At 47.5% G+C, this 25,637-nt stretch overlaps 1 protein-coding gene across 3 annotated transcripts in view; it reads right to left on the bottom strand.

Moving 5' to 3' along the window:
• Positions 1-22,236, bottom strand: part of GPR143 (G protein-coupled receptor 143) — a 42,270-nt gene extending 20,034 nt beyond the window's left edge. For 2 of the 3 annotated variants that reach the window (XM_054544327.2, XM_054544326.2), the window contains exons 1-5: positions 21,678-22,018; positions 16,795-16,904; positions 15,411-15,505; positions 4,665-4,757; positions 2,175-2,284 (exon numbers count right to left, since the gene is read on the bottom strand). In XM_054544327.2, coding sequence (XP_054400302.1) covers positions 2,175-2,284; positions 4,665-4,757; positions 15,411-15,505; positions 16,795-16,904; positions 21,678-21,927 — 658 coding nt within the window. In that variant the 5' untranslated portion in view covers positions 21,928-22,018. Of the gene's footprint in view, positions 1-2,174; positions 2,285-4,664; positions 4,758-15,410; positions 15,506-16,794; positions 16,905-21,677 lie in introns of all 3 variants that reach the window. The other variant, XM_054544328.2, reaches the window with a different exon arrangement.
• Between the last annotated feature and the right edge of the window lie 3,401 nt (positions 22,237-25,637).

The raw sequence follows: 25,637 nt of genomic DNA on the forward strand, positions 1-25,637 counted from the left end.
AACTTCTGCTTTGAAATAATTTTAGATTTACGTAAAAGTTGCAAAGATAGCACAGAGAGTCCCCATATACCCCTACCTTTTACCCAGATTCCCCTCAATGTAAGCATCTTATGCAACCATGGGGATGTTCTTCACAACTATGAAATTAACACAGGTACATGACTATGTTAACTCCCAATTTTGGCTGGGTGCAGTGGCTCACACCTGTAATCTCAGCACTTGGGAGGCCAAGGTGGGTGGATCATTTGAGGTCAGGAGTTCGAGAGCAGCCTGGCCAACATGGTGAAACTCTGTCTTTACTAAAAATACAAAAATTATCTGGGCATGGTGGTGCATGTCTGTAATCCCAGCTATCCGGGAGGCTGGTGCACGAGAATCCCTTGGACTCAGGAGGCAGAGATTGCAGTGAGGCAAGATCACTGCACTCCAGCCTGGGTGACAGAGCAAGACTCTGTCTCAGAATAAATAAATAAATAAATTCCCAATTTTATTTGAATGTTCCTAGTTCAGAAACTATATTTTTAAAAGCTCATTTTCTCTGTTATAAAAATAGAGGTGCAGTGGCTCACAACTGTAATCCTAGCACTTTGGGAGGCTGAGGCAGGTGGATCACCTGAGGTCAGGAGTTGGAGGCCAGCCTGGCCAACATGGTGAAACCCCATCTCTACTAAAAATGCAAAAATTAGCTGGGTGTGGTGGCAGGTGCCTATAATCCCAGCTACTTGGGAGGCTGAGGCAGGAGAATCGCTTGAACCTGGGAGGCGGAGGTTTCAGTGAGCCGAGATCACGTCAATTCACTCCAGCCTGGGCAAAAGAGCGAAACTCCATCTCAAAAAAATAAAAATAGTGCACACTTGTTAAAATATTGAAAAAAATTTAGTTTCTTCTTATAGACAAGTTAGAAAATATTTAAAAGTTTAGACAAGTATGAATGACCCATGGTCCTTCCACCCAGAGATAACCACTGTTAACATCTTAGTGTATTTCTTTTCAGTCTTTTTTCTATAAGTCTTTTCCATCAGCTCAAATCACTATTTTTGATGAGATTTTGTTTTAAAATGCTATATTTAACACACTATATTTAAATGTAGATATGCGCTGGGCATGGTGGCTCACGCCTGTAATCCTGGCACTTTGGGAGGCCAAGGTGGGTGGATCACCTGAGGTCAGGAGTTTAAGACCAGCCTGGCCAACATGGCGAAACCCCGTCTCTACTAAAAATACAAAAAAAAATTAGCCGGGCATGGTGGCGCTTGCCTGTAGTCCCAGCTACTCAGGAGGCTGAGGCACAAGAATCACTTGAACATGGGCAGCAGAGGTTGCAGTGAGCTGAGATCACGCCACTGCACTCCAGCCTGGGGTGACAGAGCGAGACTCCGTCTCAATAAAAAAAAAAACAAAAAGTGTAGATATGAAGAGAATGGTCTGAAGAATCACAATAATTTCCTATTACCAATGATAGAGTACTCTCAACGATGTTTTTAAAAAGTTCAACAATCAACAGGTGATCTTCAAAGGACCTCTCAGTTAAGGCAAATTTCCTTATTCCCATTCTCCCCTTGAGAGATCTCTGGCAGCCTGAGGAGGGAGGCTCACTCCAGGACACACTTCCTTGAGGGGAAAGTAGGGGCTGGACTGCAGGTCTCCAGCCCCAGCCTAGAAGTCTTTCCCAGACATGTTGTCAACGACTTCATTCCTCTTATCCTTTTCTAACCATTGACCTTGACTCATTTCCTGTGCTCCGCTTCCTGTTTCCTGCCCATCTGAGAAAAAACATCAGCCAAGTGCCTTATGGGGCTGGAGCCGCCTCAGTACAGACTCAGTCCCTTCTCCCTCCCTTCTCTTCTCCTTCTGTTCCTCTCACACCTCCACAGTCGTCCAAGGGCACTCCTGCAGCCGACCCAGGAGAAGCCCAGTACAGAAGTGAAAAGTCAACTAGTCCTGGCACTGAGCTAACAAACGATGGCGCAGAACTTGTGCGGGCAGAGGCCTGCACATTTTCATTTATTGAACCTGCTTACTTTCTGCAGCTGTGTTCTGCTGATGTCTCTGGAGGATGACAAATGAGGTCAACTGTCCTGGAGAATTCCAGGACAACGTGTGTCACTGTCTGAGCCCGAGGCAAGGGGCCGCTCCCAGTGGCCGTGTACCCAGAGAGCTTCCCTAGTATTTACCTGCAGTCACTGTCTTCTGGAACAGGATGGGGTTCGCCACGAGAACCAGCAGCAGGGGCAGGTACATGGTGACATAGTGGGGGATGGTGTGGTCCAGGCCCTGCTCACACCTGAGAGAGGAAAACCAAAGTCATTCTTCTCAAAAGCAAAGCTTTGGCTAAAAGACATTACTTATCTGGAAGTCAAGATAAGAGGACGAGAACAAAAAGGGAAATGCATAAATCTGCTTCTGACTGCCCAAAGGAAATGTGAGTCATTTCTCATGTCTGGAACAAGCCATAAATTGCGGGAGAGTAAGGGAGATCAACCATATTTCTGTCTCAGAAATGGGAGGACCCCTAAGGCATTCCACTGGAGGAAGCTTTTAAAGGTTCCTGCTGGGAAAAGATCAGAAAGAAAAACACCCTGGGATGGGGGATTCCCTGCACTGGGTCTCAAGGAAAAAATGCAATTCAAGTAGAGACAAAGGCACTCCATTAAATAGTGAGGTTTTGAGTACTTACTACATGGTTTTGGGCAATAACATGAATAAAATCCAGTCCCTGGGCTTGAACAACTCAAAATATGCCAGCTGCATATTTCAGAGGAAATGTGTTCTCATGGTTATGGAGAACAATAGTTTCAGAGGTTCTTGTCAGAGAAAAGGACAAAGATTTCTACTGAGGGGTCATAGGAGTCACTGGTCACCACAGAATGCTGGAGGGCCTCACAAACATGTGTTACCAAGGTAACAACTCTCAGCTGCGAAATGCTTAATGTAGGAGAGAAGCAAAATGGCACAGAGGAAGAGGAAACTGAAGGCAAAGGGGAGGGAGGTCTGCTTCAGCTCAACCAAAGAGGGAGGCGGAAAAGGGGCTAACCAAACAGCCTCATGGCCACGGAAGGGGGAATGACAAAAAATAAATTAAACACCCTTAATATTGACAGAGTTGTCAAACCAGAGGGGAAAGTGGCAGAAAATGTAAAAAAAAAAAAAAAAAAAAAAATCAGGTGGGAAAAATGCAATACCCATCTCCTCTTGCCATAGGAAGAATTACTATACCACCTCTCAACGCTGCCACTTTAACAGGCAGTTTTATCTTTAGCTGTAGAGGCTAAAATTCAATCTGGAAAGGCTTGAAAGGAGAAAGAGAAGTGACTCCGATGCAAAGACAGAAAGGAAATGACAAATAAGAGAGTGAGACTGTGAGCATGACCCAAGTGCCCTGGGTCAGGCATTGTGAAAATGAAGAGATGATTAAGGATAAGATGCTTAAAAGGAACAGCTCCTAAAGATCCTGGGAGCACCTCAAGGCTCCCTGTGCGCCCTGCAGCAATGGCACCCTCAGGCTCAGATGCAACTTTGCCAGGAGTCTCCGGGGTCCCACAGGCGAGGGAGAGCCACAGAAACTCCCTTTCCAACTAAGTGCATTTTGTTATAACAGCTGCTGACACTGCATCTGTCCTTTTAAAGTTCCCCAGAAAAGCAGACTGTATGGATGGATCTACACAGAGCTCCCTGCTTGTATTCATGGTTGACAAGGCAACACCAATGTGGAGACATCCTCACTGAGTAGCTGCAAGAAGCGAGAAAAGAGGGAGATAAATTATCTACACCAATTTTTTTCTGTAGATTTTTTTTCTGTAAAGGAACAGATAGTAAATATTTTCAGCTTCATGGGCCACACTGTGGTCTCTGAGGCAACTAAACTCTGATGTTGTCATGCAAAAGCAGTCAGACAGTACATAAAGAAATGAGTGTGACTATATTCCAATAAAACTTTATTTACAAAAACGGAAGAAGGCCAGATTTGTCCTGAGGGCTACACTGTGTTGATCCCTGGTATAAAAATCACAGACAAAGACACTGTCCACTTCTGTTTTCCAGTTTTCCATTGGAAGTTAGAGTATATATCCTTGGAAAGACCTTGGCTTTGCAACTGAGGGTTGCATGGACAGGAATGTAAACTTGAGGAAATGCCTGAGACAGTTCCAGCGGCCACATCTCCCTCTGTGTGGAGGATGGAAGAGAAGTGAGAAAGCGTAGGAAGCAAAGCTAGAGAATAAGCTCTGCCCAGGGATCCTTATGGCCTCTTCCACATTATCCTACACTCATTCCTAGAATGTTAAGCTCACCTGCTCATCCAGAGGAAGCTTGAAGACCAAATACTCAAAAGTGGGCATGAGAAAACTGTACCAATACAGGGGCTGGGAATACACCTTACGTGGAGGGGAATATGCGGAAAGCTTTGCGTACATGCTTGTGTGCACGGGCACCTATGCACACAAACGAGAAAGGCAGAGCCAGGGAGAATGACTCCAGGGTCATTCTCCAAGCTTTTGTAGTCAGCCCTCTGGGGCTGGGCCGTGAGCATGGCCTCATGTGTCCCTGAGACAACGGCCTAACCTCCAAGGCGCCCACTCTGTGGGTCGGGGCTCATGTATTCCCTGCAAGACAACACATGATGAGACAAGGATGGGGCTGCCTGGTGCGCTGGAGTCCCAACTTACCTGGATACAGAAGGGTAGTAGAGCATGGCGGCTCCCTCCACACAGAGCAGGGTGGCCAGGCCCCATGCCATGATGTGATACAGCAGGATGGTGCTAGGGAACAAGCACAACAGCAGCCACAGCTCAGTGGGGCACAGAGGCCTGCCTGGAACTGCCAGGCCAGCTCCTGCGCTCTGGAAAGGTCAGGAAAATGTACACAGAGGAAAGCCCTTCGGCAAAGAGTTTCCTCGTGCTGCTGAGGTTGGTTGTTTTCCATTGAGGTGAAATTCACATCACATAAAATTAACTATTTTAAAGTGAATAATAAAGTGGCATTTAGTACATTCACAATGCTCTGCAGCCATCACCACTGTCTCCTTCCAAAATGTTTTCATCATTCCAAAAGGAGACCCCATATCCATTAATTGGTGATATGGTTAGGCTTTGTGTCCCCACCTGAATCTCATCTTGAATTGTAATCTCCAAAATCCCAAGGGATAGAACAAGTTGCACTAATCATTGTTGGATGGAAATCAATTGGTTAGGTGGTTAGAGGATGGAAATGACCAGGTGGAGGTAATTGAATCATGGGGGCGGTTTCCCTCATGCTGTTCTCGTGATAGTGAGTGAGTTCTCACGAGATCTGATGGTTTTGTAAGGGGATTTCCCTCCCCCACCACCACCCCCACAATCGCTCGGCTGCCTTGTGAAGAAGGTGTCTTGCTTCCCCTTGGCCTTCTGCCACGATTGTAAGTTTCCTGAGACCTCCCCAGCCACGCTGAACTGTGAGTCAATTAAACCTCTTTCCTTTATAAATTACTCAGTCTCAGGCAGTTCTTCATAGCAGTGTGAGGACAGACTAATATAAATGGTCACTCCCCTTTGCCCATCCCCCAGCCGCTAGCAACCACTAATCTAGTTTCTGTCTCTGTGGATTTGCATGTTCTGGATATTTCATATAAATGGAAATATATGCTATGTGGCCCTCTACACCTGGCTTCCTTCACTCAGCATAATGCTTTCCAGGTTCACTGACGTTGTAGCATGGATCACTTTCTTCATTCCCTTGTTTCTTTTAATATTCTGTTGAGGCAGTATCTCGCTATGTTGTCCAAGCTGGTCTTGAACTCCTGATCTCAAGCAGTCCTCCCACCTTGGCCTCCCAAATTGCTGGGATTATAGGCATGAGCCACTGTGCCCCTTTCTTTCCTCTTTTTGTAGGGGTTGGGGGTCAGGGTCTTGCTCTGTCATTCAGACTGGAGTGCAGTGGTGCAATCTCGGCTCACTGCAACTGTCTCCTGAGCTCAAGCAATCCTCCCACCTCAGCCTCCTGAGTAGCTGGGACCACAGGCACACGCCATCGTGCCCAGCTATTTCTTTGTATTTTTTGTGGAGATGAGGTTATGCCATGTTGCCAGGCTGCTCTTGAACTCCTCAGCTCAAGTGATCCCCCTGCCTCGGCCTCCCAAAGTGTTGGGATTACAGGCGTGAGCCATAGCGGCGGCCCTTTCTTCCCTTTTTCTGACTGAATACCATTCCATTGTATACATGGGCCAAGATTCACCCATCAATGGACATTTAGGTTGTTTCCACTGTTTGTCTACTGTGAGTAGTGCTGCTATGAACATGTGTTATGTACCAGTATTTGTTTGAGTTCCTGTTTTGTTTTGAGATAGAGTCTCGCTCTGTGGCCCAGGCTGGAGTCCAGGGGTGCAATCATAGTTCACTGCAGCCTCCAATTCCTAGGCGTAAGCAATCCTCCCACCTCAGCCTCCCAAGTTGCTGGGACCACAGGCATGCACCACCATGCCCAGCTAATTTTTGAATTTTTTTTTGTAGAGATGGGCCTTACTATGTTGCCCAGGCTGGTCTCAAACTCCTGGCCTCAAGCGATCCTTCCACCTTGGCCTCCCGAAGTGCTGGGATTACAGGCATGAGCCACTGCACCTGGCTGGGTTCCTGTTTTCAGTTCTTTGGGGTGTATACATGGGAGTGGAGTTGCTGGGTCAGATGGTATTTTTTTTTTTTTTTTTTTTCCAAGTTGGAGTCTTGCTCTGTCACCCAGGCTGGAGTGCAGTGGTGCAATCTCGGCTCACTGCAACCTCCGCCTCCCGGGTTCAAGCAATTCTCCTGCCTCAGCCTCCCGAGTAGTTGGGATTACAGGCACCCACCACCAACCCGGCTAATTTTTGTATTTTTAGTAGAGACAGTGTTTCACCATGTTGGCCAGGCCGGTCTTAAACTCCTGACCTCAAGTGATTCACCTGCCTTGGCCTCCCAAAGTACTGGGATTGCAGGTGTGAGCCGCTGCGCCCAGCCATACATTTCTGCTGCTTCTAAGCTGCTGCCAGTCTGTGATGTTTGTTATAGCAGCCTGGACGGACTAAGACTGCACCTCACGGGCACAGCACTCGCCAGGTGCTCCTCCCAGCCTCACCACTTACTCCTCTTACAGCCTCATCCCAGGAAGATGCTCTGAGGCTCAACAGGTTTGAACCGAATGCAAACACCTGGCACATTAACTAGCTGCATCACCTCGGCCAGACCCACTTCTCAGAGCCGTGAGTTGCTCCTCTCAGATGAGTGAACACGGAAACCCTCTGCGGCCTTTCTGTGCCACTACGCTAAGGGCCAGGTGGACGTCAGGCCTGGCTGCTTTCTGCTACTTACGCTGGCTGGCCGTCCCCGCCCGCCTCCGCTTTCCCACAAGGCTGGGCCTGCCCTGGGTGCCCAGCTGTCTTCACTTTGAGGACAATCAGGCGGCCCCAGCAGTGGGATTTACCAGCATCCTGTGCTCAGGGAGGTGGAGACATGTACTGGACCATCAGCGCTGTTACTCTGGGATTTCCCTTCTGGTGCACATTCTCTACAGAAGAGGGACCAGTGATAGGAAACACTTCCCACACCCTTAACCTACGAGATGGCTGTCAGCACGTGCAAAGGTAACATCGAGTTGAATGAAGTACTGATGCATGCTACTCCATGGGTGAACCTCAGAAACAATGCTGAGTGAAAAGCCAGACACAAAGGGTGCACATATTGTGTGATTCTGCAGACATGGGGGGTGGCTGCTAATGGGTACAGGGTTTCTTTTTGAGATGGCAGACATGTTCTGGAACTAGTAGTAGTGGGGCTAACTGATGTATAACCTTGCAGATGGCACTAAAAGCCACTGAACTGCACACCTTTAAAGGGCGAATATTACAGTATTTAAGTTACGTCTCAACTAAAAGAATCAGAGTTGTATCAGCGCAGTATGTCTCACTCAGTGTACATTGGCTGAATGTTTATTGAGCAAAGATCATGCCTGTTCTAGGCACAGGAAACAGAATCCCTGCCTGCCTGGGAGTGACCATCTTGAGAGGATGACATAGAAGAATCAGTGTAATGTTCCAGCCTGTGCCCCTGCTGGGGGCCAGCCCCAGAGGCCATAGCTAGATGGAGAAGATTTTACATGAAGTCAGGCTCGTAGCTGTGATTAATCTAAAAGATGAGACTATGTTTGTGGTGGTGGTTGTTTTAAGAGATGGGGTTTCCCTCTGTCCCCATACGGGCATGCAATGGCACAATGATAGCTCACAGTAACTTCAAACTCTGGAGCTCAAGCCTGCCTCAGCCTCCCAAGTAGCTAGGACTACAAGCACTCACCACCACACCCAGCTAACTTTTTTATTTTTATTTTCAGTAGAGATGGAGTCTCGCTATGTTGCCCAGGCTTGTCTCAAACTCCTGGGCTCAAGCAATCCTCCCATCTCAGCCTCCCAAAGTGCTAGGATTACAGGCATGAGCCAACATGCCTGGCAGAGACTATGTTTATAAGTTAAAGTGGATAAACACTTGTGATAGCCCAAATACATTTTCCTAAAGATGTCCCTGTCCTAATTTCTGGAACCTGTGAATATGTTCCGTTATATGGCAAAAGAGACTTTGCAGGTGTGATGAAGTTAAGGATGTTTGAGATAAGGAAGTCATCCTGGGTTATCTGGGTTGGGCCAATGTAACTGCCAGAATCCAGGAAAGCAGAGACTATCAGCTGCAGAGAACCAGAGAGGAGGGAATTTGAGAAGGACGTAACCCACCATTGCTGGCTTTGAAGATGGAGGAAAAGGCCACAAGTCAAAGAACGTGAGCTGCAGCCTGGCCTGGAGGTGCACACCTGTAGCCCCAGCTACTCAGGAGGCTGGGGCGGGAGGATTGCTTGAGCCCAGGAGTTGAAGGCTGCAGTGAGCTGTGATCATGCCACTGCCCTCCAGCCTAGATGACAGAGTGAGACGCAGCTATTAAAAATAAGAAAGAAAGGAAAAAAAAAAAAAGGAATACAGGCTCCTTCTAGAAGCCGGGAGCTGGGCGTGGCTGGAGTGGAGAGGGTAAGAGAGGACAGAGGGAAGGAAGGCCATGTGTTGGGGACTGGGTCACAGAAGCCTCTGTGGGCCACAGGACCGTGTCGGTTTAAGTGTAAGTCTGATAATCTACTGGAGGGCTCTTTTCATCTGTTCAAAAAAAATTTGCAATAAGATAAAACTTGAAAAAGGCCGGGCGCAGTGGCTCATGCCTGTAATCCCAGCACTTTGGAAGGCCAAGGCGGGTGGATCAGGACCAGCCTGGCCAACATGGTGAAACCCCATCTCTACTAAAAATACAAAAACTAGCTGGGTGTGGTGGCAGGTGCCTATAGTCCCAGCTACTCAGGAGACTGAGGCAGGAGAATTCCTCGAACCTGGGAGGTGGAGGTTGCAGTGAGCCGAGATCACGCCACTGCACTCCAGCCTGGGCGACAGAGCAAGACTCCGTCTCAAAAAAATAAATAAAAATAAAAATAATTGAAAAAAACAGAATCTGAAAAAAAAACACAAAAAAAACCCAGTTATAAAAGATGAGGGGATAGCTTAGAGAAGAAATCAGCCAATGGCTGTGACTGCAAAGTTTTTTATGGAGATGTCAGAAAGGGAGGAGGAGCTGTGCTTGGGCTTCTCTGGTTTGCTTTTTCCTACCTGATCCTCTGGCATGGAAGTGAATCCAGGTGGATCTGCAGCAAACCTGAACCTGAGGTTTCCCAACAGAAGGACATGAATGTGGGGCTCCTTCTCAGCTGTGTGGGCCCTCATAGCTCCCCAGCGAGAGAGGCCTTATGCCTCCGGAATACCTGGCTCACCTGATAAGCAAGGAGCTCCTATCCCCAAGCCCTCCCAGAGTCACCTCCACACCTAATAGCCAAGTCTGAATGCTCAGTCCCACCTGGGAAGGCTGTCTCTGCAAAACCAGCAGCTACTACATGCTTCCCGAGAGGAGAGCGGGGGACTTGCCTTTCGCCTCCCCGTTCCCTGCACAGCTGGCATTCTTGCACAGTATCTAGCTTTCATCTTTGTACTTCCATACACCCCACCCCGTTTCCCCCAGGAGTTGAGGCCGCAGCCTTCCAGATGCCGCAGGAAGACTGAAGATGGAAGCTCTGCAGAGCTGACTGGTGCCGTCCAGTCTTGGGTTTGCCTCTCCTGTCTGATGGGACGAGGTGGGGTAGGGGGCTGGGGCTCCATGGGATGCGTGGCTGTCACTCAAACCTCTACCAGATGCCTGGCAAATATCACAACCCCCACCCCATCGGGACTTTGACTTGGAAGATCAGCTGTGTGGACGAAGGGATCTGAGTGAGAAAGGACACCCTTCTACAATGAGACAAGAGGAAAGAAACAAGTCCAAAGAGCTTCAGGAGGAAAAGAAACACTTCCAGCATGTTTTGCCTCCCACACTGTGACTGGTTCCTGGCGTGGCCCTTCCCTAGCCTGGCTGGGCTGGGAGCAGGTGAGGGTTGGGGGTATGTCTTAGCAATGTGGGCTAGGAACCAGAAACTTTGTATGAGACTCAGATAACTAACAGAGAGGCTTTCTGCAAAGGGCTGGGTGTTTGAGAGTGCAGAATCTCTGCATTCCAGACCCTGACTTCAGGCTGGGCCTCTGAAACCCATACCGGGGCAGAAGTCTGAACCCCAATCCACAGCAGATCAGGAGAAGCCTGCGCCCCCCACGGGCTGAAGACCCTTGGTCCCAACATCCTGCCTTCTGATCACTGAGCTCCAAATGAACTCCCAAACACTATCCTTGGGGTAAGGAGGGCTTCATGATTGCCTGTCCCAGCTTCTCAGGGCCCTGTCTGTCCTCTGGATCCAGACAGTTCTCAGACTGCCCCGTGGGACCCCATCCCTTTTCCCCCATATCCCCACCGTGGTTGGAGGTGAAGTAATATATCCTCCTATGGCAGCAGGGGGCATTACTCTTCTCCCAGCTTCCTTCCAGCACTCTGAGACACTTCTTCTACCCATAACTGGCATCTATAAGACCTACAGTTGTGTCAGACCTCCAACCTCTCCAACACTGACTGAGGGATGCTCAGAGACATGCCAATCACGAGAGCTGCAGGGCCATGTCTTTATCACACTGCTAATTACCTACTCAAAGCCATATTTCCTTTTTTCCCTCAGTAACATAACCTGGATGTCATGAGGGCAGCTGCATGCTCGGCTCACAGAGTCTATTTCCTACCTCCTTTAGCAGCTAAGTGTGGCATGAAACTAAGTTCTGGCCAGGCGTAGTGGCTCAAGCCTGTAATCCCAACACTTTGGGATGCTGAGGTGGGTGGATCACCTGAGGTCAGGAGTTCGAGACCAGCCTGACCAACATGGTGAAACCCCATCTCTACTAAAAATACAAAAATTAGCTGGTCATGGTGGCAGGCACCTGTAATCCCAGCTACTTGGGAAGCTGAGGCAGGAGAATTGCTTGAACCCAGGCGGTGCAAGTTGTAGTGAGCCAAGATTGTGCCATTGCACTCCGGCCTGGACAAAAAGAGCGAAACTCTATCTTTTTCACCCTAAGAGTGAAACTCCATCTCAAAAAAAAAGAAAAGAAAAAAGAAACTAAGAGTGAAACTCCATCTAAAAAAAAAAAAAAAAAAAATCTAACTTCTGACCAATAATACGTAACTGGCATTGTATGAAACTACCAAGACACTACCTAAATCTGGCTCAGGGGAACACAAGCCTCTATTGCATTGCATTGCTCTCTTCCAGCTTCCTGATGCCCAGAATGTAGGTGTGATGACTGGAGCATCAGCAGCTATATTGGGCCATGACACTTTGAGGATGGAAGTCACACAATAGGATAGTGACGCAGAAAATCAAAGGAACCTGGGTCCCTGATGTCTATCACAAGCGTCCTGGACTGCCTACCTCTGGACATCTTTAGCATGAAAGAGAAATCTCTACCTTGTTTAAGTCATTATTATTATATATATTTTATGTAGCCAAAATGAATCTTCACTGATACACCTAATTGGCTGGCTCTGACCTTGACTATCTTCCCTGGAGAATTTTCACAACCAGGCATATCTCAGTTTGGTTCAGATGTGTAAGAGTTTGGGAGCTAAGGTAAAAAGATGGAAGGAACAAGCATAAAAATGAAGTAAGCACTAAACTTCAGGCCAGAGAGACCAAAGTTGATGATGTGATCTACATAAGGAATGTCAATGATTTTAGAGCAGGGATCTACTGGGATTACCCAATATATTCTATAGCCTACATATGATCTTTATTTACTGATTTGGCTTTAAAAGTAAATTTATTCAATAAGTGGTGCTGGGACAACTGGATATCCACATGCAAAATAATGAAGATGGACCCATTAGTCACCTGTGCACAAAAATTCTAAGTGGACCTAAATTTAAGCATTCAAACCATAAGAAAACATAGGTCTAAATCTTTGTGACCTTGGGTTAGGCAATGATTTCTTAGATATGACAACAAAAGAATAAGAAATCAAAGAAAAAAATAGAAAAATTGGACTTCATCAGAATGAAAAACTTTTGTGCTTTGAAAGATATCATCAAGTAGGTGTAAAGACAAACCACACAGTGGGAGAAACTATTTGTGAATCACATATGTAATATGCTACTTGTATCTAGAATATATAAAGAACTCCTACAACTCAATAAAAAACCAAATAGCCCAATGAAATAATGGGCAAAAGAGGTGAATAGACATTTCTCTAAGAAGACATATACATGACCAATCAGCACATGAAAAGATGCTTAGCATCATTACTCATCAGTGAAATCAAAACCATGAGGAGTTACCAATTCACACATGCTAGGATGGCTAAAATTAAAACAGATAATAACAAGTATTGACAAGGATGTGGATAAACTGCAACCCTCACATTACTGCTAGAATGTAAAATGGTGCACCTGCTTTTGAAAGTAGTTTAACAGTTTCTTACAAGGTTATACCTAGAGTTACCACATGGCTCAGCAATTACACACCTAGATATATACTCAAGAATATGTGATGAAAACATATGTCCACACAAACACTTGCATACAAATGTCAGTTGCAGCATTATTCCTAGTAGCCAAACAATGGAAGTAGTTGAAACAATGGAAGCACACAAAATGTCCATCAACTGATAAATGGATAAACAAAATGTAGTATAGCCTTACCCTGGAATATTATTTAGCAATGAAAAGGGATTGTTTTAGTCCATTTAGGCTGCTATAACAAAATATCACACACTAGGTGGCTTATAAACAATTATTGCTCACAGCTCTGGAGGCTGGGAGTCCAAGATCAAGGTATAGCAGATGTGATGTCTGGTGAGGCCCCGCTTCTGGTTCATAGATAGCACCTTCTTGCTGTGTCCCCACATGGTAGAAGGGGTGAGGGAGCTCTCTGGGGCCCCTTTTACAAGGGCACTGATCCCACTTATGACCTAATAACCTCCCAAAGGCCCCGCCTCCTAATACCATCACCTTAGGGGTTAGAATTTCAATACAGGAATTTTTGGAGGGACAGAAACATTCAGACCATAACAGGAATGAAGCACAGACATGTGACAACACGGATAAACCGTGAAGATGTTACACTGAGTTAAAAACCCAAACACGAAAGGTCACATACTGTATGATTCCATTGCTATGAAATGTCCAGAACATGCAGCTCCACAGAGACGGAAAGTAGATAAGTGGTTGCTGGGGGCTGTGGGGAGGGGGCAGTGAGGAGTGACTAATAACCACCACAGAGATGTAGAGGGGATGATCAAAATGGTATAAAATCGATGATGGTGATGGTTATGCAATTCTGTGAATACACAAAAAACCACTGGATTTTAGGCTTTAAACAGGTGACCTTTATAAAGCTGGGTTTTTTTGTTTGTTTGTATTGTTTTTTGAGATAGGGTCTCACTCTGTCGCCCAGGCTGGAGTACAGTGACACGATCATGGCTCACTGTGCTTTGACCTCCTGGGCTGAAGACATCCTCCCACCTCAGCCTCCTGAGTAGCTGGGACCACCGTTGCACCCCACCATGCCTGGCTATCTTTTTTTAAATTTTTTGTAGAGATAGGGTCTCACTGTATTACCCAGGCTGGTCTCAAAACTCCTGGGCTCAAGCAATCCTCCTGCTTCAGCCTCCCAAAGTTCTGGGATTACAGGTGTGAGCCACTGTGCCTGGCCTACAAAGCTGTATTTAAACAAAAACCAGAACAAAAAAACAGGCAAGGAAGGGCTCCCTCCAAAGGGGACCTGAATCAAGTGGACCATGCACTTGGTGGGGGCAAATGCTTCCTGGATTTGGAGCCCTGCCATGCCACATCCAGCTTCTCTGTGTCAGTTCAGCTTTCTATGTGGATGTTTCCTCAACACATGCGCATCCCACCTACTGTAACAGCTGATAGGTATCAAGAGCCGGCAACGTTTCAGGACTGTTCTTAACCATATACACGGGTTATCACATTTACTCTTCGCAGTGACCTTGTGTGGTGGGTACCATTTCACAGCTGAGAAAACAGAAGTCCAGAGAAGTTAAACAACTCGCCAACAGTTACACAGCTCATGAGTGACTGGGCATCAGTTCAAACACACCAGTGCCCCAGCTACTAACCACTGAGTAACTCCCTGCCAAGCAGCCACTTCCAGCCCTGGCATTCTCAGGTTCCAGATTTAGCATGAAGTGTCAATATATACATCCTTTGAACCTTTAAATATAATAAAAAATTGTTTATGCAGTGGCTTATGCCTGTAATCCCAGCACTTTGGGAGGCCGAGGCAGGAGGATCACTTGAAGCCAGGAGTTTGAGACCAGCCTGGGCTGCATAGCAAGACCCCATCTGTACAAAAATAATAAAATTAGCCAGGTTTGGTGGCACATGTCTGTAGTCCCAGCTACAGACTGAGGAGGCTGAGGTGGAAGAATCGCTTGAGCCTGGGAGGTTGAGGCTGCAGTGAACCATACTCTCACCACTGCACTCCAGCCTGGGTGTCAAAGCGAGACCCTGTCTCTAAAAAGTAAAAAATAAACAATAAAATTGTATATATACATGCCCATTCTGTTTTAGCATTTGTCCAGTTCCAAATATTTCATTTATTGAATTACTTGCTTTCAAGGTTTTTAAAATCCTCAAGATTTTGTTTTATTATTTTGGAGATGGACTCTCACTAAGTTTCACAGGCTGGTCTCAAACTCCTGGCCTCATGTAATCCTCCTACCTCCCAAGTAGTTGGATTACAGGCACAAGCCACTGTGCCTGGCTAATATTTTAAATGTGCCTTTGGCCTCTTATAAAAATGAGCTGCCGTGGATGTTTCTAGGCGGAGGGGCCAGCTGACAGATTCTGAATGACGGTGTCTGCAACACTGCAAAATACTTTTAAACGCTCAGTGCCATCTCTTATCTTCCCTCTAAAATAGAACTAGGGCAGAAATCCCATTTCCTCGGTGAATACCTCAGTCCTGCCGATCTCCGGATCACCAGATAAGCATCCACTGCATAGCAAAACAGCCACCAGAAGCAGGCACTGTACAACAGCTGGATCCACATCTGCAATCGGGAAGAGCCTGCATCAAAATGTCTGGAAACAGGTACAAGAAGCCCAGCCCATCCTTGAGACGGCAGGGCGGACACCAGCTTCCTCTGATGTCAGGAAGCCGCACGTGACAGCTCTCGGGACACAAGTGGGCACAGTTCCTGGGACCAAGGAGGGTGTGGCCCGGGATAGGTGTAGGCATTTGGATTTGACTAAGGAACTATGCCTTCTGCTCCACTTGTATGCAGGGAGGATGAAGTTCCAAGATATGTCATTTAAACTGAGGTGCAGGCTCAAGGGGGCTTTGAACTAGATAGAAGCTCTTGTTCTGAGGAAGGGTGAGTACAGGGAGGAGGGACTCAGGTAGTCCTTCCAAAGAGAAGATGGAGGAAGGGGACTCCAGTGTTAGAAACGACACAAGGTCAAGATGTCTCGCCACTGCGGGCTGAGACAGAGGCTCCATAGATGCAGTTAGGAAGCCACTGAGGACAGGGAAGCGAGGAAACTGGCAATTCTGCTCCAGCACAGGGCAATCAACACAGCATCAGGGAATGTGCTTCAAATCACTCACCTGAGCACCACTGTGACAGATGGAGCATAACATACATGTGTATGTGTGTCTGTGTATATATGATATCTATTTACTTAATAATTTGTTTATATATAATTATGTGGTTTTATTTTTTTTCTTTGAAGACGGAGTTTCACTCTGTCACCCAGGCTGGAGTGCAGTGGCGCGATCTTGGCTCACTGCAACCTCCGCCTCCTGGGTTCAAGCAATTCTCCTGCCTTAGCCACCTGAGTAGCTAGGACCATGGGCACACACCACCACGCTGAGCTAATTTTTGTATTTTTAGTAGAGACGGGGTTTCACCCTGTTGGCCAGGATGGTCTGGAACTCCTGGCCTCAAGTGATCCACCTGCCTCGGCCTCCCAAAGTGCTGGGATTACAGGTGTGGGCTGCCGTGCCCAGCTTGTATGTTTTATTTAATATATTTAAGTATATATTTAAACAAAATGCATCCAATAGATTGATAACTTTTTCTGTGCCAGCTAGTTTTGCTTGTGGCCCCATGTAAGCAGAGGATGCATTTGTGAAGAAGAGGGAGAAACAACACGTGAGTGTCTGGGCAGCATCCCCTGGAGGGTTTTGTTAAAACACAGAGAGGGCTGGGTTCCTGATCAGCAGGATGGGGCAGGACGTGAGAACCTGCATTTCTAACAGACTCCCAGGGTTTGCTGCTGCTGCAATTTGAGGAGCATAAGTAGGGAGGAGAGGGCATGCAGAGGGGAGTGGACTCACCGCACTCCCCACGCAGAAAGCAGCAGGCCAAATTTCCGTGTGGTTCATATCCGAGACGCTGTCAACAAAATTTGGGAATCCTAACCACACGGCGGACCGGATCACGATACCTAAGAGAGAATTGGATAATACTTTGTATCTGACCCTAATCAAATCTAAAGCTGACTTCTTGCTTTGGAAAAATGATAGATAAATAATAGATAGAGATAGGAAGAGAGGAAGGAAGAAGGAAGGAGGGAGAGAGGGAGGGAAAAAGACAAGGAGGGAAAAGGAAGAAAGGAAGAAAAAAAATACATATTTGTGTGTCCAGAGAGAGAAAAAGAAGATTGAAACTCATAAAATAACCTTTTTTAATTTTTTTATTTTTTATTTATCTTTTTTTTTTGAGATGGAGTCTGGCTCTGTCACCCAGGCTGGAGTACAGTGGTAAAAACCCCGCTCACTGCAAATTCCGCCTCCCGGGTTTAAGTAATTCTCCTGCCTCAGCCTCCCGAGTGGCTGGGATTACAGGCACCCACAACCACGCCCAGCTAATTTTTGTATTTTTAGTAGAGACGGGGTTTCACCATGTTGGCCAGGCTGGTCTCAAACTCCTGACCTCAAGTGATCTGTCCGCCTTGGTCTCCCAAAGTGGGATTACAGGCATGAGCCACCACGCCTGGCCTGAAACTCAGAAAATAACTCTTATGGTAGAAAACAAACGCAGGCACTTTAACGTAAACCATAGTTGGCCACAGGCTCATCCCTATTTTGTTTGTCTGTTTGTTTACTTGCGATATGTGACTAGCAATCTGTATTTCTCGGCTGCATTTTCAGTGGCCATATTAGTTATTCCTCACATAAGAATTTTTCAAAAAGCACAATTTTAGAAGTTCGAATATATAGTTCCTTCATTCTTTTTTTAAACACAACATTTAAAACTTTCATAAATTAATTCCCAATAATTTGCCTTTAACATTTATTCTTTGTGAGTTTCTCTTGCTATTAGACCCAAATGTCTAATATCCTCAAAACAGTATGCACACTCATGGTACATATTATGATTCTTTGTTAGGTAATGCAATATCCGTTGTTTAAAAGTACACTAGGGTCTGGGCGCGGTGCTCACGCCTGTAATCCCAGCACTTTGGGAGGCCAAGGCCGGCGGATCACTTGAGCCCAGAAGATGACACCAGCCTGGCGAAACCCCATCTCTACAAAAATACAATAATTAGCTGGAGGTGGTGGCACACGCCTGTGGTCCCAGCTACTCAGGAGGTTGAGGTGGGAGAATCGCTTGAGCCCGGAAGGCAGAGGTTGCAGTGAGTCGAGATCGCACCACTGTACTCCAGCCTGGGCGACAGAGTGAGACCCTGTGTCAAAAAAAAAAAGAAAAGAAAAAAAGAGCCTGGCATGGTGGCTCACGCCTGTAATCCCAGCACTTTGGGAGGCTAAGGTGGGTGGATCACCTGAGGTCAGGAGTTTGAGACCAGTCTGGCCAACATGGTGAAACCACGTCTCTACTAAAAATACAAAAATTAGCCGGGCATGGTGGTGGGCGCCTATAATCCCAGCTGCTCAGGAGGCTGAGGCACAAGAATCGCTTGAACCTGGGAGGTGGAGGTTGCAGTGAGCCAAGATTTTACCACTGCACTCCAGCCTGGGCGACAGAGTGAAACTCCATCTGAGAAAAAAAAAAAAAAAGTATGCTAGGTAATATAAAGGGGAGAACTGTAAACAACACTAAGCTACATACTATGTAGTAGTGCTTACTGGTAAACATGCCATACACCACTAAACACACACTATGCAATACACTACTAAAATCACACCATATAATATGCAACACACACCATGTGATACACCACTAAACAAATACTACATAATATACTACTAAACACATACCATGTAATATACCACTAAACACACACTATGTAATACGCTACTAAACGACAACTGTGAACACTAAAAAGCTCAAGACATCTTCTCATTATCAAGCCACTGCCAACAAAAACAATGCCTTTCTTCTGTACAGTGCCTTAGAATTTTCAGCATTTATCATTCCTTTGAGCTTAATAAAAGCCCTATCCCATGGGCATTCAAATTTCTTATTTTTCAGTACGGGGTCCCGACCACCCAGCCTTTTCCTGACTTCTGCTTATTTGCTCACAACCTCATCCACTTCCCTTCTAAAGGCTAAAGGATATGCAAGTATTATTCACTAACCCTCAAAAGATGTTTGGGTACACCTTACTTTTTTAGAGACAGGGTCTTGGCTCTGTCACCCAGGCTGGATCGTGGCTCACTGCAGCCTGGAATTCCTGGGCTCAAATGGTCCTCCTGCCTCAGCCTGCTGAGTAGCTGGGACCACATGTGCATGCCAACATGACGGGACGGGCCTTTTTTTTTTTTTTTTTGGGGGGGGGCGGGGCGGGTAGAGCCTGGGTCTTGTTACGTTGCCCAGGCTAGTCTTGAACTCCTGGGTTCAAGTAATCCGTCCACCACAGCCTCCTGAGTAGTTAGGATTACAGTCGTGAGCCACCGCACCTTTAGGAGGCCGAAGTAGGACAATCGCTTGAGCCTAGAAGTTTGACCAGCTTGGGCAAGATGGTGAGACTCCAGCTCTGAAAAAATAATGCAAAAATTAGCCAGTGTGGTGATGCATGCCTGTAGTTCCAGCTACTCAGGAGGCTGAGGTAGGAGGATCCCTTGAACCTAGAAGTTCGAGGCTGCAGTGAGCTATGATCATGCCAGCACACTCCAACCTGGGCAACAGAGTGAGACCCTGTCTGAAATAAAAATAAAGTGATAATGATATTGGGGTTGCAAATGTTTAGAATTATTATGTTTTAGAGCTCTCTCTGAGATCTGAATGGGCAGGATGATGGAGCCTGAGATTTGCTTCACATTAATCCAGTGAGGAGGGTGAAGAGGGGAGCAGATGAGCCGGGTACCCGTACCCCACGAATCCCACATACAGGGATTCAGTGTAAGTGTTTCTGTTATAGACTGCATTTATGTATGGTGGAAATGTTCCAAAAAGCTAAACAGAATGGCCAAATCTAGCTTAGAGGTCTGTATAAAGTGTCACATAATAGTTTAAAGCAGATGTTGGCAAAGTCATTCTTAATATTTTTGGCTTTGGGAGCCATACTTTCTCAGTCCAATATTCACCCTGCCCTTGTAGGGTAAAGGCAGCCATGGATAATTCACAAATGCACATGAACAACATAGCTGCGTTCCCATCAAACTTTATTTGTAGACGTTAACATTTAAATTTCAGTAATAGTCACATGCCAGGAAATATTTTTTAATTTTGATTTTTAAAAACATTTTAGGGCTGGGTGAGGTGGCTCACGCCTGCAATCCTAACACTTTACGATGCCAAGGGTGGTGATCTTTTAATTAAGCCCAGGAGTAGGAGACCAGCCTGGGCAACATAGTGAGACCCCACATATATTTACCCTAGCATGGTGGCATGTGGCTGTAGTCCCAGCTACTCGGGTAGCTGAGGTGGGAGGATCACTTGAACCCAGGAGGTCGAGGCTGCAGTGAGCTGTGATTGCGACACTGCACTCAGCCTGGGCAAGAGGGTGAGACCCTGTCTCAAAAAAAAAAAATCATTAATTTTTAAAAAAGTAGGATGTAAAACCACTCTTAGCTCGCGGGCCCTAGAAAACGGGCAGGATTTGCTCTGAGGGCTGCAGTTTGCACACCTGTGGTGTAAAAACCATACCCAAAAAGCCTGAATAGGGAAGGGATTTCAGCTTACAAAATACTCGAGAGAATATATAGTGCACAATAGAAAAGAATTTACACACGCGCGCACACACACCGAGACAGAGAGAGAGAGAGAAGTTAGTTGTTAGTCTCTCCCTGGTGCAGTTGGGCAAAACCGAGGAAATCTTTTTCTGGTCTGGGTTTTCCTTAACTGCGCCATCCGAAGTTTCCCTCTAACAAACACAATAAACGGATTTTTTAAAACCCAACGTCCCTTGGATGGGAATTTTACCGACCATCTGTTTGCAAAACTACCTAGTCGGCCGGGCGCGGGGGCTTACACCTGTAATCCCAGCACTTTGGGAAGCCAAGGCGGGCGGATTACCTGAGGTCAGGAGTTCGAGAGCAGCCTGGCCAACATGGTGAAACTCCGTCTCTAGTAAAAATACAAAAATTAGTCGGGCATGGTGGCGCGCGCCTCCCCCAGCTACTCGGGAGGCTGAGGCAGGAGAATCCCTTGAACCCGGGAGGCGGAGGTTGCAGTGAGCCGAGACTGCGCCACTGCACTTCAGTCTGGGCGACAGAGCAAGACTCCGTCTCAAAAAAAAAAAAAAAACCTAGTCGTCCCATCCGGTCCCTAGGGAACAGCCTCTGCTTTCTCTTTTCTCTGTGGTTCAAGTGTTCAGACGCCCGGCCCAACCCGCTAGCCGTGCGCCATCACCCGGGCACCGATCAAGTTCCAACCCGAGTGGATCAAGTTCCAACCTGCGGGCCATGCGCCCTCACCTGGGCATCGATCCGGTCTCAACCTGCGGGCCACGCACTCTCACCCAGAGATTGAGCAGGTCCCAACCCCAGGGCCTCACGCCCTCACCGCGGCACTGAGCAGGTCTCAACCCGCGGGCCGTGCGCCCTCACCCGGACACCGATCAGGTCCCAACTCGCGGGCCTCAAGCCGTCAGCCAGGGACCGAGCAGGTCCCAACCAGCCGGCTACGCGCCCTCAGCCCTGCACCGGGCAAGTTCCAACCCGCGGGCCTCTCGTCCTCACTCCATCACGGAACAGGTCCAAATCCACAGGCCGTGCGCCCTTATCCGGGCACCAGTAGGGTCTCAACCTACGGGCCAGGCGCCCTCACCCAGGCACTGATCAGATTCCAACCCGCGGGCCGCGCGCGCCCTTACCCAGGCAGCCGAGAAGGTCGCAGGCAGCGGCAGCGCGCAGGATGCGGACCGAGGCCGGCGGGGACGTCGCGGGGGATCCGGGGCCCGCGGGCCGGCGGCCGGGCAGCAGCTGCAGAAGGCCCAGCGCCAAGCGGAGCCCGCCGCTCCCCAGGCAGAGCGCGTGGAAGGCCCGCGGCTGAAAGCTCAGCACAAGCTGCGTGGCTGCGTCCCGCGTGGGGCAGCAGAAGGTCCCTAGGCGCGGGGAGGCCATGGGCTGTGCTCACAGACGCGGCTCGGGTGTGCCAGGACCCCGCCGGCCTGCCTGGGTCATGTGCTGGGCGGGCTGGGGGCGGCATCATGTGCCCTGGGCCTCCCCCACCCCAACCCCCAGCGCCTGCAGTAGAGCCAGGCTCGGTGGGGGCCGAGCGCACTGGGCTAACGCCACGAGGCCTCACGAGGGGATGCTTGGGCGGGTGGAGGAGGAGGACAGAGAGAGAGAGGGCTGAGAGGAGAGGAAGAGGGAGGAGGAGGAGGGAAGTGGAAGGAGAAGCCGAAAGGTTGGGAAGGTTACCTTTCTCCCCGTTCACCAAGCCTTCCTGGTGGTTTCTCTGCCACCTAGAGCGCCAAAGCTGCCATCTTTACTGGTCTTCTAGAGAAACAGGCCTCGTGGGCTAGATCTTTTCTATTTGGGACTCTGACATCCTGATTTTGATGCCTTTAAGGCACCAGAACATGTTCATAAACTGTGACTGATCCCTATAACTGCTTTTTTCCTAAGTAGAGATGGTTGTCCAATTAGTGCTTTTTTTTTTATGGCCTCTCTCATTCATGGAAATAACCCCACAGAGGCAGGATTTTCGTTTACAATTAATGAATGAAACAGATCAATGTTAAAGAGCAGTAGCTCACACCTGTAATCCCAGCACTTTGGGAGGCCGAGGCGGGCAGATCGCTTGAGCTCAAGAGTTGGAGACCAGCTTGGGCAACATGGCGAAACCCCGCCTCTACTAAAAATACAAACATTAGCCCGGTGTGGTGGCCCCAGGCCTGTGATCCAAGCTACTCGGCAGGCTGAGGTGGGAGGATCGCTTGCGCCCAGGAGGTGGAGGTTGCAGTGAGCCAAGATAGTGCCACTGCACTCCAGCCAGAGCGATAGAGCCAGACCTTGTCTCAAAAAACGAAACAAAACAAAAATTAGCTGGACGTGGTGGGGCGTGCTTGTAGCCCTAGCTTCTGGGGAGGCTGAAGTGGGAGGATCACTTGAGCCCGGGAAGTGGAGGTTGCAGTGAGCAGAGATTACACCACTGCACTCCAGCCTGAGCAATGGAGTGAGACCCTATCTCACACACACACACACACACACAGAATTAAATTTAAAATTTAAAAACATTAAAAAAATAAAGGGAAAAGTACTCAGCATAAGTACACACAGACACATTTTGCACCTTAACTTTCAGTTCTATTTATTTGGATTTTTCTTAACTGCGTTAATTTTTCTATATGTTTTCTCATACATTGAAAATCTTGCTTTATTCTACATATGTAAGTTTCCAAATAATATCAGTGTTAATGATTACAATAAGCATACTAAGATTTTTTTTAAGTTCTTCAAGGTTGAAAATAGAAGCGCTCCTTCTAGATTATGGCCTTTATTTTAAAAAAAGAAAGAAAAAAAAAAATCCAGCTCCATCATATTTATCATCTTCAACAAACCTCATTGGCTCTTTGTGACCACCCAAGAGACACCCTTCCTCCTCTCTGCTGGTAAAATGGGCCCCTCTCTGGGTTTTTTTCAAGCAACCAAAGTGCAGGTGTCCCCATTGTGTTCATGGACTGTCCTCACTTGTCCTCCCCACCAGCTTTGCAGTTTTAAGGAACGCATGATCTGTGTCGTCTTCCTCTAGGGACAGCAGGACTGGCCTTCCCTTGGGACCCCACAGAAGGCAGGCGGGAGGCTCCACTGCCAGACAGGAAGCGGAGCCTTATTTAACAACAATGAGCTGCAAACTCCACCACTTCAAAAGAGTCCAGATCTGGCACGTCTATAAACGCAGCCTGTTCACTCCACAGCTGCCTTCCTAGAAGTCAGAACAGACTGACATCTTCAGAAAGCTTAACAGCTCTGCTGGATTACACACTCCATTGTAAAAACAGTCGGAAGCACCACAGAACTACTCCCCAAGCATTAATGTTTAAAAGTTTGAATTCTAATATCTAATTTGGACAGTGGCTCTCCTTCCTTCTGCCTTGGTAAGCAGAGTTGCTTCTGGAGGTTAGTGTAATGGAAAGTGCTTTAAAAGATAAAAATGAAGACTGTCTGTACATTTGCCTGAAGGCTGAGGGCCAGTGGGCCAGGCAAAGGGGTCCCTGCATTTGAATCTCTGTTTCATGCCCCAGAAAAGACACTCCACCTCTCTGCTTCCTACGTGATAACCTGGGAGCACTCTCCAGGGGGCTCTGGCTGACTCTGGTGCCCACTACTCAAGGTCAGTAGTCAGAATCTCATCAGTGAGAAAATGGATATGAATGCAGATTCCTAGGCCCATGGCACAGATGACAATGGTAAAGATGAGCCTCAGAGTAAAGGTGCAGAAGCATGGGTGTAAGACTAAATTTAAAACTCTGTCATCAAAGTGAGAGGGAACTAGAAATTGGTATGAGAGGCTGGGCCCAGTGGCTCACACCTGTAATCTCAGCACTTAAGGAGGCTGAGGCAGGAGGATTACTTGAGCCCAGGAGTTTGAGACCATCCTGGGCAACATAGTGAGATCCCATCTCTACTGTCTTCCTCTAGGAACAGCATCTTTTGAAGTGGTGGAGTTTGCAGCTCATTGTTGTTAAATAAGGCTCTGCTTCCTGTCTGGCAGCGGAGCCTCCCGCCTGCCTTCTGTGGGGTCCCAAGGGAAGGCCAGTCCTGCTGTCCCTAGAAGAAGATGACACATCTCAAATTAGCAGAGCGTGCTGCTGCGCACCTGTAGTTGCAGCTACTGGGGAGGATGAGGTGGGAGGATGACTTGAGCCCAGGAGTTTGAGGTTGCAGTGAGCTGTGATCGCACCACCGCACTCCAGCTTGGGTGAACTGAGATGACAAACTTTTTTTTTTTTTTTTTCTTTGAGACAGAGTCTTGCTCCATTGCCCAGGCTGGAGTGCAGTGGCGTGATCTCAGCTCACTGCAACCTCTGCTTCCTGGGTTCAAGTGATTCTCATGCCTCAGCCTCCTGAGTAGCTGGGACCACAGGCACATGCCATCACACTCAGCTAATTTTTTGTCTTTTTAGTAGAGATGGGTTTCATCATGTTGGCCAGGCTGGTCTTGAACTCCTGGCCTCAAGTGATCCACCCACTTTGGCCTCTCAAAGTGCTGGGATTACAGGCATGAGCCACCATGCCTGGCCTGACAAAACTTTTCATGAAACAGTACAGCTACAAATCTGAGAAAAGTGAAGCAAATACACAGGCACACACTTGGGAGGCAGAAACATCTGGAAGTTTCGTAGATATGGGAGATCTACGATCTCCCAGAAACAATCGGTCTTTGAGTACATGAAGGTATATCTGTTTTTGCATGAACCCTTCCTCCGTTTTTCCCTTCTTCCCAGTTTAGCACCTGAATTCGCTCTCCATTTTCACAGTTTGGGCTGCCTGGGGCATCTGTTCCCTGGAAATGCTCCATCATCTTGGCTTTCTCTCATCCCACAGTCCACCATTTACCCACCATTCCCACTTGATCAGATGCACTTGATCAACTGCTGGAAGACGGTTCCTGGGTTTCTCTCCCAGGCAGTTTATTTTTCATGGTGAGTCCCCTGACATCGAGATGTCTCAACCAAAAGAATGGGGTTTATGGTGAGACTCAGATATCCCTTAGAATCCAGTAGAGGAGGTGGCTAGGGGCAGATGGATGGCAGAAACAGCCTAAGTAAGGAGACTGCCATTCACAATAATTTGAATTTAAATAATAAATAAGTTTTATTTGTTTA

The sequence above is a fragment of the Pongo abelii genome, chromosome X (genome assembly GCF_028885655.2).
Source record: "Pongo abelii isolate AG06213 chromosome X, NHGRI_mPonAbe1-v2.0_pri, whole genome shotgun sequence".
Taxonomy (NCBI): Eukaryota; Metazoa; Chordata; class Mammalia; order Primates; family Hominidae; genus Pongo; species Pongo abelii.